Raw genomic sequence first — 19,399 nt, 5'->3', positions numbered from 1 at the left:
TCAAGTCAATCAGCCATTGCACCAAACCAATCACACTCCTACAAGGATTGCTCGGAGAGGCTTTATTGTAAAATCTGAGCCAGCACGGTCCCCATTTGAGCCAGCGAAACGTGATGTGGAACAGTACCGCAGTGAGCCAGGTATGGTGCGAGCAGCCTTTCCTGGTGGAAGATGAATGAGGGCAAGAATCCCCATCTGGTACGTTTGGCATGATTTTATGTATTCCCTCAGAAAGGGATTTTCCTCAATGAAACCAGAAAATGTAGACATTCTCCTCTTTTTTTAAATAAGTACAGTGTATCAGTGATACTTGTTGTCTGTATGAGACACTCTGGCAATCAAAATGTTCCTTTTTCTGCTGCTTGTGTTCAGAAATTGTGTATGTGGTGAAACGTTATTTTTGAACTTTTGAATTTAGTTTGTAGTCTCAGGTAGAGGTTTCTTTTGTTTTGTCTCTTTTGTGCCATAAATTACTGTTAATGAGTTTTTTAAATGAAAACAGAAGAATGATCTAGTTTTGCCGTTTTTTACTTTGAAAGAAGCTATACAATGCACAATGGTTACTCACATACACTATGATTCAATTTGAATGTAAAAGAATATTACAAAGTGGACAGATCTCATTAACTTTTCTTTCACAATATATCGCAATACGTATTGCAGTGCAGAAGAGTGTATCGCAATATATCGCAGTACGTATTGCGGTGCAGAAGAGTGTATCGCAATATATCACAATACGTATTGCGGTGCAGAAGAGTGTATCGCAATATATCGCAATACGTATTGCAGTGCAGAAGAGTGTATTGCAATATATTGCAATATGTATTGCGGTGCAGAAGAGTGTATCGCAATATATCGCATCTATCAATGTCATCCTTACCTACACACTATGTAACACATTAATTATTGCATATTTCACTTTTTATTATTTCTCGTCGGAATGCCAACTCTGGGCGGGGTTTGAGATGGGAAACACAGCAGGAAGTACGGACAGCCTAAACTGCGTTACTGTACTCATGGTAAGAGTTGTCAAAATGGAATAGTATTCGTAAGCTGTCATGAAAAACGGTTCAAAGAGTTGTATAACCAAATTCTCTAACCAAACAGTATCGCAATTATCGCCACTCATGTGGTATGTAAGCACAAAGAAAACACTTCATCAATTTGTTTTGGCTTAGATTTCAAGCCTGATGTGTATATTCTTGTATCTGCGATTGCCAAGAAATATAACATACATGTATATAAAGTCACTGTACATATTTATGGAAATATTCATGTATTATTACAATGGTATAAAATGTTACTTCAGTTCTTCAGTTCTGTGTTAATAAACTCTAAAATAACATTCATGATAACTGGACCAGCATCGAACCCAAACTTCTCATAATCAAAAGCATTCAAGATTCCATGAAACGAGTCGGGCAGGTACTTAAGCTGAACTTTGTTCCCAGCTTGTTTCAGCCTCTCAGCTAAGATGAAGTTTTCGTCTCGGAGCGAGTCCCATTCCGCAGCCACAACCAGAGAAGCTGGCAGATTCTTCAGATTCTCCTCCATCATTGGGGCCGCCCTGGGGTCACTGAACATCCTGCTGATGTACTTGACGTCATCGGTTACAGAGCTTGCAAGTGTCACTTCCGGTTCATAGCCATCAGGAATAAGTTCCTTTGGGAGAAGTCTGTAATCAACGAGTTTGGTACATCTCTGCACTAATTCCGGTGTGGAGTACTTCATCGTCACCAGAAGTCGAGTCTGAGCCTCAGTAAAACTGAAATAGGCTTTGTAGAAGGAGGCAAACATCATTGAGGAGTCCCCATACTCCTCACGTACTTTCATGATAGGCAAAGACATGTCGCACATTTGGAAGAGACCGCAGATCAGGAGCTGGGACTTCAGAGCTGGTTTTACCTTGTCGTCCCTCAGCTTCAAGGATATTGCTGCTGCCAGATTCCCTCCGGCACTGTCACCTAGGAGATGTTGGTATCAAACATTTGCATTTTAATTTTTGACTGTTCTGATTAATCAATGTGAACTATTAAAACGTTGACAAATCGAAGTTGAACCCTGCAAGATTCCAGTATGCCAAAACAATATGAGATCTTTAACGTAAGAACCTCTCTTCTTGCCTGACCTAATCCCCATAAAAGATTACTACTTTGTTGTTTAAACACTGCATAAAATAAAATGTCATCTCTGGATCGACAGGGCGACAAACTACTGATTGATATAATGAGCAATATGTCCTGTGTTCCGGGTATGACGGCAACTATCCACCAAGTCACATACACTTCCAGCCCGATTCCCTTAGCTGACTTAAGATAAGCAGGGCTGTCTGAGAACATAACAAACCACTTGTAAACAAACGGATACCTCGGCCTTTCTATGGATAACAAATATTCAGAAACAACAGATTTCGGCACTTGCAGGCAATAATGCTTCAGAACTCCTAACCCCAAATTGCATAGCCCAGTGGGTAAAGCGTTCGCTCGTCACGCTGAAGACCCGGGTTCTAATCCCCACATGGGTACAATGTGCGAAGCCCATTTGTGGTGTACCCCGCCGTGATATTGCTGGAATATTACGAAAAGTCGCCTAAAACTAAACTCACTCACTCACTCACTAACCCCCAAATTTCACGCAAACAGAAGGAAAACTACCAGGATCTACGAAGCCCCTGCCAAAAGCATCGTTGACCATGACATTTACCTCCTATTGCGATCCTTGTCGGGTCAAGGTTGAGGTCGCGACCCTTTTGTAAAGCATAAAGCGCCACCTGGACACAGTCATCGAAACCAGCAGGGAATGGATTTTCCGGAGCCAGTCGGTACCTGATGAAGTGAGGGAAATATAATATATATACATGTACTTGTTCTGAGGTTCGGGTGTATTTGCAGTTTGCGTTTCATTTCAGAGGCGCTTTGTATTGGCAAGATTACTGATAACAACTTAAGGAGCAAACGTGCGTCGGAGAGAGTGTAGGTTCTGGGTATGCGGCGGTTTGAGATAAGTTGTAATTTTCTGTAGTTGAACTTACTCAACGGAGATGACGATTATGTTGGTCTTACGAGCGATGTGGGCACACTGTGCATCGTAGGTGGCTGGAAAATAAATACCTCATGGTTTACATGGGAGGAACTCTCAGTATATCTCTTACATTCAGCCTCACTCTCACTATCGGGTGGTGGGGTAGCCTTGTGATTAAAGTGATTTCTGGTGTCCCCGCCGTGATATTGTTGGAATATTGCTACAAGCGGCGTAAAAACATACTCACTCACCCAATCAATCAATCAATCACTACACTCTCACTATCTCTGTAGCCCTCCCCCACTCTTTCTCTCTCACTCTCTCTGTCACTCTCTCTCTCTCCTCCCTCACTGTGTCAGACACATACTCACCAATGTTCATGACTGTCCAGCCGCCGCCATGGTAATATACCAACCCAGGTAATGCTCCCTTGGCTGACTTGGGTTTGTACACCCTAACTGGGACTCCATTCAATTCTGTGTCGTAAATCTGAAAAAGAATAGCAGTGAATTTAAAGAAAAAAGAAAAAAAAAGTACAGAAATTCAAGATTTGAGAGAAGAAGCTGAGGTAGGACTGTGTTCAGGAAAGGTTGTTTACATCAGACAGACACCGATACATATTGCTTTTGACAATTTCATGTTGTGTGCAGCCACGTGAGTTTTTTTTATTATTTCGATTCCCGATCAACCCCAAAAGTACTCGACTTTACATTTTACTGAAATTGAGTAATCCTAATTTTTACATTTGTTAAACAGAAGGTGAGGTGAGGTGAAATTGGGTTTAACGTCGTGCTTGAGAATATATCGCTCATATGACGACGGGCATGCGTGTGTATGTGTATGTGCGGCTGCTTGTACTAGCCCAGACTGAAGCTGGTTTTATAGTGCTAGCCCACTGAGATACCATGCCGCAGTGAAGCATGAATACCCCACTCAGACACAATATACTGAATACGAGCCGACCAGTCCTTGTTGTACCCATTAATGCCGAGCGCCAGGCAGGGACCAACAGATACCATATTTTAACGTCTTGTGGTATGACGCGGTCGGGGGTTAAACAGGAGGTCGTCGAACCAAAGTTATTTTACCTCAAGTGCAGCCTGGTCCTCCTCCGTTGCAGAGTTTTTGAACAGGTAGTTCATGGTTTTCCTTGTTCCGTACATCCTATCGTTCCCATTCAAGCCAAGTTGGTAAGACACTTCAGACTTCCAAAACAAAAGGCAAAATGTACAATAACGCCGATACTTTCTTTAGTCATTTATAAGTAAGAGTTTTAGGTGAAGTTCTCCAAAGAATGATGACAATTGAAATTAACACAAAATGTGTAGGTCACTGGAGACATTTGGAATGTCTTGAAGCTGTGACAACTAAAATACCCTGTGCCAAACATGCTTCAGTTCGTGACCGAAGGGTTTGCCCATCATCATGGCCAGGAGTGTCGTTTGTGCTATCATTATTCTACATGTTCATTACCCATTGTGTAGAGTTGCGTCCCTTAGCAAAAACATAATCCGGTGAACGTTGGTTTCGATTCCAGAATCAAACGGATTATAAGTCCTGATCTTCAACCAAAATGAAGTTCTTGAAAAGCATTTAGAAGTTGGGCGAACATGAATACATGACTCGTGTTTTATGGATAACAACTAATTCTTCCTCCTTCACCGGGGATGATGAAGGACCAAGAATTAGCTCTGAAACGCCCTATAAAGAATAAATACAAGTTGTTATCTATTAAAACGTGTCATGCATTCTGCCAAAATGTATGTACGAGACAGAAATTTATGGAGTGTATGTACAGTTCCAGGATTGGTTTGATCTACTCACAGCCAAAAATGCCACTTTGAACCTGCCAAACATCTTCTGCAGTTGCCACTGGTTGGCCAAGTGGGCAGGTAGAGGTGTGTACAGCATGTATCCAAGACCGGCTAGCAGGACGCCGCTTACCACAAACAGTGCCGTGCATTTACCCATCCTGCAACACAGATTACCACAGTCTTACGTTGTCATAACAGCTCTTCCGTCTGACACCGTTCTTAGCAATTATTCACAATTGAATATGTACGACTTTGATAAGAGACAGAGACACAGAAGTAGGTAATATAAAATACTCTTTTGATTTGACGTCGCGAGATTTATGTTTGACGTTTATATCAATCGTTTGTTAATACGATGTTTTGACAATTGGTGCACTGAATGACTGACATAGACAAAGTAAACATGTTTATGCCTTTCTTTAATTCCCAAATGGTGTTACAATTAAAATGAATTGGCAAATTTGTTCTGAGTAATGAAACTGAAATGTATGATTGAATGACAGAACCAAACGTATGCATGATGGGTTTTTATAATTTTCTAACGAATTCGCGCTGTTTTCCAAGATTCCAAAAGTCACAAAAAAAATAATATAATGAATTTTGTTTTGTCATGTGATTATCTTGCCTTAATTAAGTAGGACCTTCCATTTCAGAATTTCAAATTGTTTTAATAGTTCCTGATAGATGACAAGTGTATTTTACGTGAGTCTTCAGCAATACCACGGGAGCACACAGTAAATGGACGACTCGTCTCGCCATGTATCATCGGGGAGCGCTGGTGTAGCCTAGCGGTTAAAGCATTCGTGGGTTCGATTCCCCACTTGGTAAAATGTGTGAAGCCCATTTCAGGTGTCCCCCGCCCTGATATTGCTGTAATATTGCTAAAGGTGGCGTAAAATTAAACTCATTCACTCACCATGTACCTTCATGTATACCTCCATACAGCTGGAATATTGCTGATTGTGGCGTTAAACTAAACAGCCAACCTTCATGTATTGGTTTACATTTCAATGAAATTAACCTAGATGACTGACTGACTGACTGAGTTGGTTTTACGCCGCTTTTAGCAATATTCCAGCAACATCACGGCGGGGGACATAATCTTTTTTCATGTACAAAATAGCCGAACCCCCCGACAGCATGTGAACAAAATTGGTGACCCCCCTACCTTCCTAGAACAAAATGGGTGACCTTAAAATCATCATCACAACCCCACCCACCACCCACCCCTAGCCATAAATTATAAACGGTCCCTTTTCGAGGTTGTTATGTTCAATGACATGAAAACACCCTTTACACAACTACGCAGGTTACATAACCTTGTGCTCAGTAATGAGAGGAAAGATACCTTACACATGTTCGAAATTTCTTAAAGCCTTTTTAAAACACACAAACATAATTACCTGCTTGGTGTCTCTATTCGGGCAAAGTCGCCTGAAGAAAACGCTGACTAATGGCCGGAGGACGTTGAGTTCTAGGTGCACAAATTCACTGAGCTCTTGAGTCGCGATTGAGTCGAATGTTTACACGTTGTCATATCATTCACTTTAGGGGCCGTTCATAATTTATGGCTAAAGGAGGGTGGGGTGGGGGTGGGGTGATTTTTGGGGTTGTCACCCATTTTGTTCTGGGGAGCTAGGTGTGTGTGTGTGTGTGTGTGGGGGTCATAAATTTTGTACACACTAGGTGGGGGTCATAAATTTTGTACATAAAAATATGTTTCAGATTATGCTTAGAAATCATGGCAAGGGAGGGGGGTAACTGATTTTGTAAATGACAGGCAGGCAGGGGGCATTTATTTTGTACATAAATTTTAGGGAGGGGTCATTCACATTGTACATGCTTCTCCATAAAAATCATCATCCGCGAGGTTATCTCAAACTATCCCAAACACACCTTCCCACCACTGCGCTACTCCGAAAAACATACACACATCAACCCAACAAACAATCGACATATACTCTTGAAATGTTCATGTATATCGAATATACCATAGCCGTTAAAGAATTAGGTGTCTTGTGACTGACCTGCATATCCAACTGAAAACGTCCCTCGGGTTTCGCAATCGTGTGTATTGACAGGCCGCTTAGGCGTCTGAAACCCTGTGACCTAGATATTCACCCCATGTATTTGAACCCATATCTGGGAGCTGAATACAGTTCTATTTAGCTGTGGTGAATATATGAGAGCTTTGAAAAACAGCTTCGATTGTCGACAGTAATCAATTCTCACCTAACCAAGCAGGGACCGTGGTTTCATTGCGATCGAGGGAGTCTCTTTCAACAATATTTCAGTAGTTTTGTGGCGTGTTATAGTTGGGAGAAGAATGAGATACAGTCCGTTTGAGTCAGAAACGGACCGATGAATTGCAAATTTTATCATTGTACAAAATTGCCAAATAAATATAAATAGTACACATGTTTATCATTTACGAATACCCAACAGCTTTCTCATATTTGAAAATTTTCTGGACTCCACCAAAAAAGTTGTTTAAGAAACTATCATCATTGACAACAGCAAAAGTTGTTATCTGTCGCGGCGTGGTGAAACCGCAGAAACGGAACAGCCACTATCTCGTCGTGCACGGGATACACATGCCTGATGAAAAATGAAGTTGAATGCTGACGTGAAGCAGTTGATGATTAAAGTGTACGATTTTTTGCGTGCTGAAGCCGAAAGGGGCAAACCATTTTATGCCATTAATAAATTCCGTAAGCGGGCAGCAAAAGCTTTAGGAGTATCAGCAAGGGTACTGACAAATGTTATGGAACACAAACATTGTGAGGGTGATGCGAAGCAGGTAGGGGTCGTGTCAAAATCACACAAATTAAAACATTTGGACAACTTTCAAAAGAACCTTGTAAGGCAGTCTATCAACAAGCTCTATCCTGAAAACAAATATATGTCGCTGAAAATTTTAAAAAAGAATTTGAAGCAAGAACACAACCTCAGAGTATCAAAGTACACACTCTGGCGACTCTTACACTCTTTCGGGTATCGTTATAAGAAAATTTCGGGGGAGAATAGGTCAGTACTCTGTGAACGCCCTGATATCGTTCGCTTGAGAAATAATTTTCTCAGGGTTATACAGAAGAAGCGCGAGGAAGGGTTCGAGCCAGTGTACTTGGACGAGACCTGGGCCAATGCCTCGCACACTGCTAGCGGTCAGTGGGTACCCGATGGGGTTGATAAGGGGTCACGTAGAAACTGCCTCAAGGGAAAGGAGAGAGACTAATCATTCTCCATGCTGGTTGCTCCAGCAAAGGCTTTCTCCCAGGCTGCGACTTGGTATTCAGGGCAAAGTCCACAGATAACAGAGACTACCATTCCGAGATGAATGGTGCGGTTTTCCTCGATTGGGTTAAAAACAAGTTGGTACCAGCTCTACCAGAGCGGGCTTTAATCATAATGGACAATGCCCCATACCACAGCGTGCAGGACCCCGACAGTAAAGCCCGACATCGAACAGTCGAAAAGGTGATATGATATCATGGCTCGACAAATTTCAGATCGCACGGCCTTCAAAGGCAACGAAGCCTCAGCTATATGAGATCCTAAAATCCCACAAAGGTGAACCTTTCTACAAAGTTGACAGTTACATAAAAAGTAAGGGTCACGATATTCTGCGACTTCCACCCTATCACTATGACATTAACTCCATTGAAATGATATGGGGTATTGTCAAAGGAGATGTTGCCAGATCAAACACAACTTTTGGATTACGTGACGTAGAGGTTTTGGTTAAGGAATCCCTGAACAAAATCACGACTGAAACTGGGCAAAACTGTGTCAACAAGGTAGCTAACGTCATTGAACAAGGTTACTGGTCTCGGGATGGCTTACAACAGGCAACTGTGGCACCACTTGTCATCCCTTTAAGTCGTGACTATGACACTACGACAGACGAGGAACCGACAGGTCTCCCGGAATAGATTTTGAGATGTCCCCGCCATGACTGGCTGTTCCGTTTCTGCGGTTTCATCCCGCCGCGACAGATAACAACTTTTGCGTTTTCAATGATGATAGTTTCTAAAACAGCTTTTTTGGTGGTGTCCGGAACATTTTCAAATATAAGAAAGCTGTTGGGTATTAGTAAATGATAAACATGTGTACTATTTATATTTATGTGGCAATTTTGTACAATGATACAATTTGCAATTCATCGGTCCGTTTCTGACTCAAACGGACTGTAGTTCACACACATTTTACTGGCAATGCAACATCCTTGTGTTGAAGGTAATAAGGAAAGGTGCTTTAACGTTAGAACACTAATTCATGTACATGTTTACCTGCGTTGGTGTCCGGCTGCTGTGTGAGACCGCCTTGCATGTACCCCGAATCAAGGCTTGACTTTGACTTGAGGGTAAGCAGTTTCAGTGAGCGCTTGAGTCATATGTTTACTTGTGCTGACATGACCAACTCAAAACCCCCGTCGGTGTTATAATAAATGTCACGCTGTTCTTCTCTGCATACTATGGGACACTGTAAGGGATATTCCCACGATCTCACGTTATCGCGATGTCGATCTTTGGAATTAATTTAAATGTGCCACAAGTGTTAAATGCGAGAACCCGAGATTTTCGCGCTTTGGGCATACCTACCTCATTTCAAACTCGAGATCGCGAGAATGTGAGATCGCAAAACTACACCTACATAAAACACACTTTAGTCCTGCTGTTTGTGCCATGTTGTGTTAAGCATGCATCGAGTGAGTGAATGTTGTTTTACGCTACTGTCAGCATGGTTGGTTCGTTGTTCAACGCTGCACTCCCCAATATTCCAGCTATATGGCGGCGGCCTGTAAATAATCCAGTCTGGACCAGATAATCCAGTGATCAACAGTATGAGCATCGATCTACGCACCTAGGATATGATAACATGTTTCAACCAAGAGCTTGACCACCCGATCCCGTTAGTCGCCTCTTACGACAAACATGGGTAAGCTGAAGATCAATTCTAATCCGGATCTTCACGGGTGCCACTGCCAGCACTGTCTAACTGTCCAATCAGTGGTTCAAAGCGTCGATTCAGGCAGTCATCGTTAGCTGACACACAGACTAAACATCCGTAGCATCTGATACACAAAAAACCGTCTTACTTTTCGATTTGGACTAAAAACACACCAGGCACAGGTGTTTTGACAAACAAAAACTTTAACTGAAATATATAGTATAATTATATATTTTCCCGGCGTCTTCCCGGAATGCCGGCACCCTTTGATTTAGATAGGTAAAGCAGTGAAGCATGCTAAAGTAGACGACAAAATAGCACCTATTGGGCATGCTCAACACCAGACTGCACCGCAACTGTCAACACGAAAGATGATCTTGTCACTAAGCTAGGTCAGCCTCACAACCATCCTACAGATAATACCATATTCGCCGTACGTAGAAAGGTTTCTTTCTAATATCAAGCAGATGGCAGGACAAGGCGCCACACCTGTCACGCAGATTTACAGAGAAGAAGTTGGACGTAAGCAGGAAATTTAAAGTTCATTTAACTACAAATGAGTGAGGTGAGGTGAAATTGGGTTTAACGTCGTGCTTGAGAATATTTTGCTCATATGACGACGTGCATGCGTGTGTATGTGCATGTGCGGCTGCTTGTACTAGCCAACACTTTGACTGATTTTATAGTGCTAGCCCACTGAGATACCATGCCGCAGTGAAGCATGAATACACATTATACTGACTCCGAACCGACCAGTCATTGTTGTACCCATTAATGCTGAGCGCCAGGCAGCGACCAACAAGTACCATATTTTAACGTCTTTTAATATGACGCCGTCGGGGATCGAACCCGCGGCCTTCCGCTCTCCGGGCGGACGCTCTAACTACTACACCACGGAGGCGGTTAACTACAAATGGAGTTTATTTGATTTCACTATAATAGTAAATTATTGATAATACATAACACTCGTTGACTCGCTCATAACCATTTGACTTACTGTGTGCTATCTTTTAACATTTTTTCTAACAAATCTTCCTAAATGTTTCAGAATTTCGTGCGATAGAATGTTACTGCCTTAGCTGTGTAAATGTCTTAACTATGTCCTTTGGTGTTCACGTATTAATGAAGGATATATGTCCATTGCTTTACAAAAATAAAATGTCTTTTAATTGTGACATCTATTTTTCTTTCATTTTCCCTAGTAAGACAAGTACCACCCATTACTAACCCCTGCATGTAAATTGTACGTTTAAATTTGATACGACTTGTGACAACAGCGGATTAGTTCAGCAACCATAACATGCCGGCATTCCGGGAACAAACCAGTTTCCCTTCAGTGAGACCTACCTACACGCTATTTAACACATTAACTATTGCATATTTTACTTTTTATTATTTCACGTCGGAATGGCAACACTGGGCGGGGTGGAGATGGGAAACACAGCGGAAAGTGTCTATGACATGATGGCAAGATTCCTAGAAATGCCGTGTGCTGTCCTTACAGTGCTGATGGACGAAAAATGGGGCAAGTGCAAAGCTGATTTGGCCACATTATGATACGAGGAAGCTCGACTGGCATAAGATGTGATACAGTTCTTGAAACCGATGAAGAACATGACCAGAATGCTATGCACAGAAAACTCCCCCACTGTGTAAGTCATCATGCCATAGAAACATCATTTGATGAATGTCGTCTTTCCTCAACGGAAAATAAAACGGATAGTGGCAACAGATTTTCAACCAAGGTATGTAAACCAAGCAGAAATGCTGTACGCAACCTTAGTTGTTGATCATGCAAACCTCTTCATTTCCTCTCAGATGAAGAGAAATATGATGTTTTAGGAAATGTCACAGCACAAACAGCCAAAATAACAGAGAAAAATACAAGCCTGTTATCAAAACTGAACCTGATACAGGTGACAAAGAATCAACATTGCCAAATTTGCCAGACCTACACCCGGACGCCCCAGTGAAAACAGAGTCTGAGCTTACATCTACTCCCACTGAATCTAACAATGAGGAACGAAAATCAAGTCAATCAGCCATGGTTGCACCGAAACCAATCACACTCCTACAAGGATTGCTCGGAGAGGCTTTATTGTAAAATCTGAGCCAGCACAGCCCCCATTTGAGCCAGCGAAACGTGATGTGGAGCAGTACCGCAGTGAGCCCGGTATGGTACTGAGTGCGAGCAGCCTTTCCTGGTGGAAGATGAATGAGGGCAAGTACCCCCATCTGGTACATTTGTCATGATTTTAAGTATACAAGCAACACGTCTTCCCTCAGAAAGGGATTTTCCTCAATGAAACCAGAAAATGTAGACATTCTCCTCTTTCTGAATTATTTGTTTTAAATAAGTACAGTGTATCAGTGATACTTGTTGTCTGTATGAGACACTCTGGCAATCAACATGTTTGTGTTCAGAAATTGTCTATGTGGTGAAACTTTTATTTGTGAACTTTTGAATTTAGTTTGTAGTCTCAGGTAGAGGTCTGTTTTGTTTTGACTCTTTCGTGCCATAAATTACTGTTAATGAGTTTTTTAAATGAAAACAGAAGAATGGTCTAGTTTTGCCGTTTTTTACTTTGAAAGAAGCTATACAATGCACAATGGTTACTCACATATACTATGATTCAATTTGAATGTAAAAGAATATTACAAAGTGGACAGATCTCATTAACTTTTCTTTCACAATATACCGCAATACGTATTGCGGTGCAGAAGAGTGTATTGCAATATATTGCAATACGAACTTTTGGTGCAATACATCGATCTATCAATGTCATCCTTACCTACACACTATTTAACACATTAATTATTGCATATTTCACTTTTTATTATTTCTCGTCGGAATGCCAACTCTGGGCGGGGTGGAGATGGGAAACACAGCAGGAAGTACGGACAGCCTAAACTGCGTTACTGTACTCATGGTAAGAGTTGTCAAAATGGAACAGTATTCGTAAGCCGTCATGAAAAACGGTTCAAAGAGTTGTATAACCAAATTCTCTAACCAAACAGTATCGCAATTATCGCCACTCATGTGGTATGTAAGCACAAAGAAAACACTTCATCAATTTGTTTTGGCTTAGATTTCAAGCCTGATGTATATATTCTTGTATCTGCTATTGCCAAGAAATATAACATATATAAAGTCACTGTACATATTTATGGAAATATTCATGTATTATTACAATGTGGTGTAAAATGTTACTTCAGTTCTTTGTTAATAAACTCTAAAATACTATTCATGATAACTGGACCAGCATCGAACCCAAACTTCTCATAATCAAAAGCATTCAAGATTCCATGAAACGAGTCGGGCAGGTACTTAAGCTGAACTTTGTTCCCAGCTTGTTTCAGCCTCTCAGCTAAGATGAAGCTCTCGTCTCGGAGCGAGTCCCATTCCGCAGCCACAACCAGAGAAGCTGGCAGATTCTTCAGATTCTCCTCCATCATTGGGGCCGCCCTGGGGTCACTGAACATCCTGCTGATGTACTTGACGTCATCGGTTACAGAGCTTGCAAGTGTCACTTCCGGTTCATAGCCATCCGGAATAAGTTCCTTTGGGAGAAGTCTGTAATCAACGAGTTTGGTACATCTCTGCACCAATTCCGGTGTGGAGTACTTCATCGTCACCAGAAGTCGAGTCTGAGCCTCAGTTAAACTGAAATAGGCTTTGTAGAAGGAGGCTAACATCAATGTGGAGTTCTCATACTCCTCACGTACTTTCATGATTGGCAGAGACATGTCGCACATTTGGAAGAGACCGTAGATCAGGAGCTGGGACTTCAGAGCTGGTTTTACCTTGTCGTCCCTCAGCTTCAAGGATACTGCTGCTGCCAGATTCCCTCCGGCACTGTCACCTAGGAGATGTTGGTATCAAACATTTGCATTTTAATTTTCGACTGTTCTGATTAATCAGTGTGAACTATTAAAACGTTGACAAAATCGAAGTTGAACCCAGGAAGTTTCCATTATGCCAAAACAATATAAGATCTTTAACGTAAGAGGTTCCCTTCTTGCCTGACCTAATCCCCATAAAAGATTACTATTTTGTTGTTTAAACACTGCATACAAGAAAATGTCATCTCTGGATCGACAGGGCAACAAACTACTGATTGATATAATGAGCAATATGTCCTGTGTTCCGGGTATGACGGTAACTATCCACCAAGTCACATACACTTCCCATCCGATTCCCTTAGCTGACTTAAGATTAGCAGGGCTGTCTGAGAACATAACAAACCACTTGTAAACAAACGGATACCTCGGCCTTTCTATGGATAACAAATATTCAGAAACAACAGATTTCGGCACTTGCAGGCAATAATGCTTCAGAACTCCTAACCCCAAATTGCATAGCCCAGTGGTTAAAGCGTTCGCTCGTCACACCGAAGATCCGGGTTCGAATCCCCACATGGGTACAATGTGCGAAGCCCATTTGTGGTGTACCCCGCCGTGATATTGCTGGAATATTACGAAAAGCCGCCTAAAACTAAACTCACTTACTAACTCACTAACCCCCAAATTTCACGCAATCAGAAGGAAAACTACCAGGATCTACGAAACCCCTGCCAAAAGCATCGTTGACCATGACATTTACCTCCTATTGCGATCCTTGTCGGGTCAAGGTTGAGGTCGCGACCCTTTTTGTAAAGCATAAAGCGCCACCTGGACACAGTCATCGAAACCAGCAGGGAATGGATTTTCCGGAGCCAGTCGGTACCTGATGAAGTGAGGGAAATATAATATATATACATGTACTTGCTCTGAGGTTCGGGTGTATTTCCAGTTTGCGTTTCATTTCAGAGGCGCTTTGTATTGGCAAGATTACTGATAACAACTTCAGGAGCAAACGTGCGTCGGAGAGAGTGTAGGTTCTGGGTATGCGGCGGTTTGAGATAAGTTGTAATTTTCTGTAGTTGAACTTACTCAACGGAGATGACGATTATGTTGGTCTTACGAGCGATGTGGGCACACTGTGCATCGTAGGTGGCTGGAAAATAAATACCTCATGGTTTACATGGGAGGAACTCTCAGTATATCTCTTACATTCAGCCTCACTCTCACTATCGGGTGGTGGGGTAGCCTTGTGATTAAAGTGATTTCTGGTGCCCCCGCCGTGATATTGTTGGAATATTGCTACAAGCGGCGTAAAAACATACTCACTCACTCACTCAATCAATCACTACACTCTCACTTCTCTGTAGCCCTCTCTCTCTCTCTCTCACTCTCTCTGTCACTCTCTCTCTCCTCCCTCACTGTCTCAGACACATACTCACCAATGTTCATGACTGTCCAGCCGCCACCATGGTAATACACCAACCCAGGTAATGCTCCCTTGGCTGACTTGGGTTTGTACACCCTAACTGGGACTCCATTCAATTCTGTGTCGTAAATCTGAAAAGAATAGCAGTGAATTTAAAGAAAAAAAAGAGTACAGAAATTCAAGATTGAGAGAAGAAGCTGACGTAGGACTGTGTTCAGGAAAGGTTGTTTACATCAGCCAGACACCGATACATATTGCTTTTGACAATTTCATGTTGTGTGCAGCCACGTGAGTCTTTTAAATTTCGATTCCCGATGAACCCCAAAAGTACTCGACTTTACATTTTACTGAAATTGAGTAATCCTAATTTTAACATTTGTCAAACAGGAGGTGAGGTGAGGTGAAATTGGGTTTAACTTCGTGCTTGAGAATATTTCGCTCATATGACAACGTGGATGCGTGTGTATGTGTATGTGGGCTGCTTATGCTAGCCCAGATTGAAGCTGGTTTTATAGTGCTAGCTCACTGAGATACCATGCCGCAGTGAAGCATGAATACCCCACTCAGACACATTATACTGACTCCGAGCCAACCAGTCCTTGTTGTACCCATTAATGCCGAGCGCCAGGCAGGGACCAACAAGTACCATATTTTAACGTCTTTTGGTATGTCGGGGTCGGGGATTAAACAGGAGGTCGTCGAACCAAAATAATTTTACCTCAAGTGCAGCCTGGTCCTCCTCCGTTGCAGAGTTTTTGAACAGGTAGTTAATGGTCTTCCTTATTCCGTACATCCTCTCGTTCCCATTCAAGCCAAGTTGGTAAGACACTTCAGACTTCCAAAACAAAAGGCAAAATGTACAATAACGCCGATACACTTTCTTTTGTCATTTATAAGTAAGAGTTTTAGGTGAAGTTCTCCAAGGAATGATGACAATTGAAATTAACACAAAATGTGTAGGTCACTGGAGACATTTGGAAAGTCTTGAAGCTGTGACAACTAAAATACCCTGTGCCAAACATGCTTCAGTTCGTGACCGAAGTGATCGCCCATCATCATGGCCAGGAGTGTCGTTTGTGTTATCGTTATTCTACATGTTCATTACCCATTGTGTAGAGTTGCGTCCCTTAGCCAAAACATAATCCGGTGAACGTTGGTTTCGATTCCAGAATCAAACGGATTATAAGTCCTGATCTTCAACCAAAATGAAGTTCTTGAAAAGCATTTAGAAGTTGGGCGAACATGAATACATGATTTTACGGATAACAACTAATTCTTCCTCCTTCACCGGGGATGATGAAGGACCAAGAATAAGCTCTGAAACGCCCTGTAAGGAATAAATACAAGTTGTTATCCATTAAAACTTGCATGCATTCAGCCAAAATGTATGTACGAGACAGAAATTTATGGAGTGTATGTACAGTTCCTGGATTGGTTTGATCTACTCACAGCCAAAAATGCCACTTTGAACCTGCCAAACATCTTCTGCAGTTGCCACTGGTTGGCCAAGTGGGCAGGTAGAGGTGTGTACAGCATGTATCCAAGACCGGCTAGCAGGACGCCGCTTACCACAAACAGTGCCGTGCATTTACCCATCCTGCAACACAGATTACCACAGTCTTCCGTTGTCATAACAGCTCTTCCGTCTGATACCGTTCTTAGCAATTATTCACAATTGAATATGTACGACTTTGATAAGAGACAGAGATACAGCAGTAGGTAATATAAAATACTCTTTTGATTTGGCGTTGCGAGGTTTATGTTTGACATTTATATCAATCTATAGTTATTACGATGTTTTGACAATTGGTGCACTTTCCTTGAATGACTGACATAGACAAAGTAAACATATTTAAGCCTTTCTTTAATTCCCAAATGGTGTTACAATTAAAATGAATTGGCAAATTTGTTCTGAGTAATCAAACTGAAATGTATGATTGAATGACAGAACCAAATGTATGCATGATGGGTTGTTTTTAATTTTCTAACGAATTCGCGCTGTTTTCCCAAGTTCCAAAAGTTACAAAAAAATTAATATAATGAATTTTGTTTTGTCATGTGATTGTCTTGCCTTAATTAACTAGGACCTTCCATTTCAGAATTTCAAATTGTTTTAATAGTTCCTGATAGATGACAAGTGTATTTTACGTGAGTCTTCAGCAATACCACGGGAGCACACAGTAAATGGACGACTCGTCTCGCCATGTATCATCGGGGAGCGCTGGTGTAGCCTAGCGGTTAAAGTATTCGTGGGTTCGATTCCCCACATGGTAAAATGTGTGAAGCCCATTTCAGGTGTCCCCCGCCCTGATATTGCTGGAATATTGCTAAAGGAGGCGTAAACTTAAACTCACTCACTCACCATGTACAATCATGTATACCTCCATACAGCTGGAATATTGCTGATTGTGGCGTTAAACAAAACAGCTAACCTTCATGTATTGGTTCACATTTCAATGAAATTAACCTAAATGACTGACTGACTGACTGACTGAGTTGATTTTACGCAATTTTTAGCAATATTCCAGCAACATCACGGCGGGGGACACCAGAAATGGGCTTCACACATTGTATCCATGTGGGGATTCGAACCCGGATCTTCGGCGTGACGAGCGAACGCTTTAACCATTAGGCTACCCCACCACCCCTTAACCTAGATGGAATCCTACAGCGACCAACATGTACATGTCGCTCTTGTCCTGTATGTACATGTATATGTTTGAACACCCACCACCGATACAAGCAATATTAGGGACCGTTCATAATTTATTGCTGAGAAATGATGATGATTTTTATGGGCATAAAGTGAATGACACTTCCCCTTAGATTTATGTACAAAGTAAGTGCCCCCTCCCGCATGTCATGTACAAAATCAATGACCCCCTCCTATAATCTTTTTCATGTACAAACTAGCCGAACCCCCCTACAGCATGTGAACAAAATTAGTGACCCCCCTACCTTCCTAGAACAAAATGGGTGACCTTAAAATCATCATCACAACCCCGTCCACCACCCACCCCTAGTCATAAATTATAAACGGTCCCTTTTTGAGGTTCTTATGTTCAATGTCATGAAAACACCCTTTACACAACTGCGAAGGTTACATAACCTTGGGCTTAGTAATGAGATACCTTTAACGTATGTTCGAAGCTTTTTCAAAACACACAAACATAATTACCTGCTTGGTGTCTCTATTCGGGCAAAGTCGCCTGGAGAAAACGCTGACTTTCGGCCGGCGGACTTTGAGTTCTAGGTGCACAAATTCACTGAGCTCTTGAGTCGCGATTGAGTCGAATGTTTACTGTTTGCACGTTGTCATATCATTCACTTTAGGGACCGTTCATAATTTATTGCTAGGGGTGGGTGGGGTGGGGTTGATGATTATTTGTTTTGGGGTGTCACCCAATGTTTTTGGGAGGGAGCTAGATGGGGGGTCATCAATTTTGTACACACTTACTAGGTGGGGGTCATAAATTTTGTACATAAAAATATGTGTAAGATTTTGCTTAGAAATCATGGGGAGGGACGGGTAACTGATTTGTAAATGACAGGCAGGGGCACTTATTTTGTACATACATTTTAGGGGGCGTCATTCACATTGTACATGCTTTTCCATAAAAATCATCATCCGCGAGGTTATCTCAAGCTATCCCAAACACACCTTCCCACCACTCGGCTACTCGATAAACATACACACATCAACCCAACAAACAATCGACATATACCCTTGAAATGTTCATGTAAATCGAATATACCACAGCCGTTAAAGAATTATGCGTCTTGTGACTGACCTGCATATCCAACTGAAAACGTCCCTCGGGTTTCGCAATCGTGTGTATTGACAGGCAGCGTAGGCATCCGAAACCTCGTGACCTAGATATTCACCCCATGTATTTGAGCCCATATCTGGGAGCTGAATACAGTTCCATTTAGCTGTGGTGAATATATGAGAGCTTTGAAAAACAGCTTCGATTGTAGGTAGTAATCAATTCTCACCTAACCAAGCAGGGACCGTGGTTTCATTGCGATCGAGGGAGTCTCTTTCAACAATATTTCAGTAGTTTTATGGCGTGTTATAGTTGGGAGAAGAATGAGATATAGTCCGTTTGAGTCAGAAACGGACCGATGAATTGCAAATTTTATCATTGTACAAAATTGCCACATAAATATAAATAGTAAACATGTTTATCATTTACGAATACCCAACAGCTTTCTCATATTTGAAAATTTTCTGGACTCCACCAAAAAAGTTGTTTAAGAAACTATCATCATTGACAACAGCAAAAGTTGTTATCTGTCACGGCGTGGTGAAACCGCAGAAACGGAACAGCCACTATCTCGTCGT

The 19,399-nt window shown here is 41.8% G+C and overlaps 3 protein-coding genes across 6 annotated transcripts; all 3 read right to left on the bottom strand.

Annotated features, from left to right (window-relative positions):
- Nucleotides 1-919: 919 nt before the first annotated feature.
- LOC124266762 (carboxylic ester hydrolase LipN-like) lies at nt 920-9,227 on the bottom strand. Of its 3 annotated transcripts, none has more exons than XM_046701552.1 (7): nt 9,125-9,227; nt 4,846-4,993; nt 4,110-4,226; nt 3,393-3,510; nt 3,032-3,095; nt 2,704-2,825; nt 920-1,964 (listed from the first exon to the last, which is right to left on the bottom strand). In XM_046701552.1, the coding sequence occupies exons 2-7, from the start codon at nt 4,990-4,992 to the stop codon at nt 1,306-1,308; spliced, it is 1,227 nt and encodes a 408-aa protein (XP_046557508.1). In that variant the 5' UTR covers nt 4,993; nt 9,125-9,227; the 3' UTR covers nt 920-1,305. The 3 variants fall into 3 exon arrangements, with proteins under 3 accessions (XP_046557508.1, XP_046557510.1, XP_046557509.1); XM_046701554.1 differs by lacking the exon at nt 9,125-9,227 and adding an exon at nt 6,863-6,936; XM_046701553.1 differs by lacking the exon at nt 9,125-9,227 and adding an exon at nt 6,239-6,380.
- A 3,123-nt stretch (nt 9,228-12,350) lies between these two features.
- Nucleotides 12,351-18,979, bottom strand: LOC124266763 (neutral cholesterol ester hydrolase 1-like). Of its 2 annotated transcripts, none has more exons than XM_046701555.1 (7): nt 18,846-18,979; nt 16,504-16,651; nt 15,773-15,889; nt 15,068-15,185; nt 14,718-14,781; nt 14,389-14,511; nt 12,351-13,648 (listed from the first exon to the last, which is right to left on the bottom strand). In XM_046701555.1, the coding sequence occupies exons 1-6, from the start codon at nt 18,956-18,958 to the stop codon at nt 14,412-14,414; spliced, it is 660 nt and encodes a 219-aa protein (XP_046557511.1). In that variant the 5' UTR covers nt 18,959-18,979; the 3' UTR covers nt 12,351-13,648; nt 14,389-14,411. The 2 variants fall into 2 exon arrangements, with proteins under 2 accessions (XP_046557511.1, XP_046557512.1); XM_046701556.1 differs by lacking the exon at nt 18,846-18,979 and adding an exon at nt 18,233-18,338.
- LOC124266798 (arylacetamide deacetylase-like) lies at nt 12,993-14,379 on the bottom strand. Its single transcript, XM_046701604.1, has 2 exons — nt 14,340-14,379; nt 12,993-13,648 (listed from the first exon to the last, which is right to left on the bottom strand). Exons 1-2 carry the CDS (start codon nt 14,377-14,379, stop codon nt 12,993-12,995), a joined length of 696 nt encoding a protein of 231 aa, XP_046557560.1.
- Nucleotides 18,980-19,399: the final 420 nt, after the last annotated feature.

The sequence above is a fragment of the Haliotis rubra genome, unplaced genomic scaffold, assembly GCF_003918875.1.
Source record: "Haliotis rubra isolate DU_JTF1 unplaced genomic scaffold, ASM391887v1 Scf128, whole genome shotgun sequence".
Classification (NCBI taxonomy): Eukaryota; Metazoa; Mollusca; class Gastropoda; order Lepetellida; family Haliotidae; genus Haliotis; species Haliotis rubra.
This window is presented reverse-complemented; position numbering and strand designations above follow the sequence as displayed.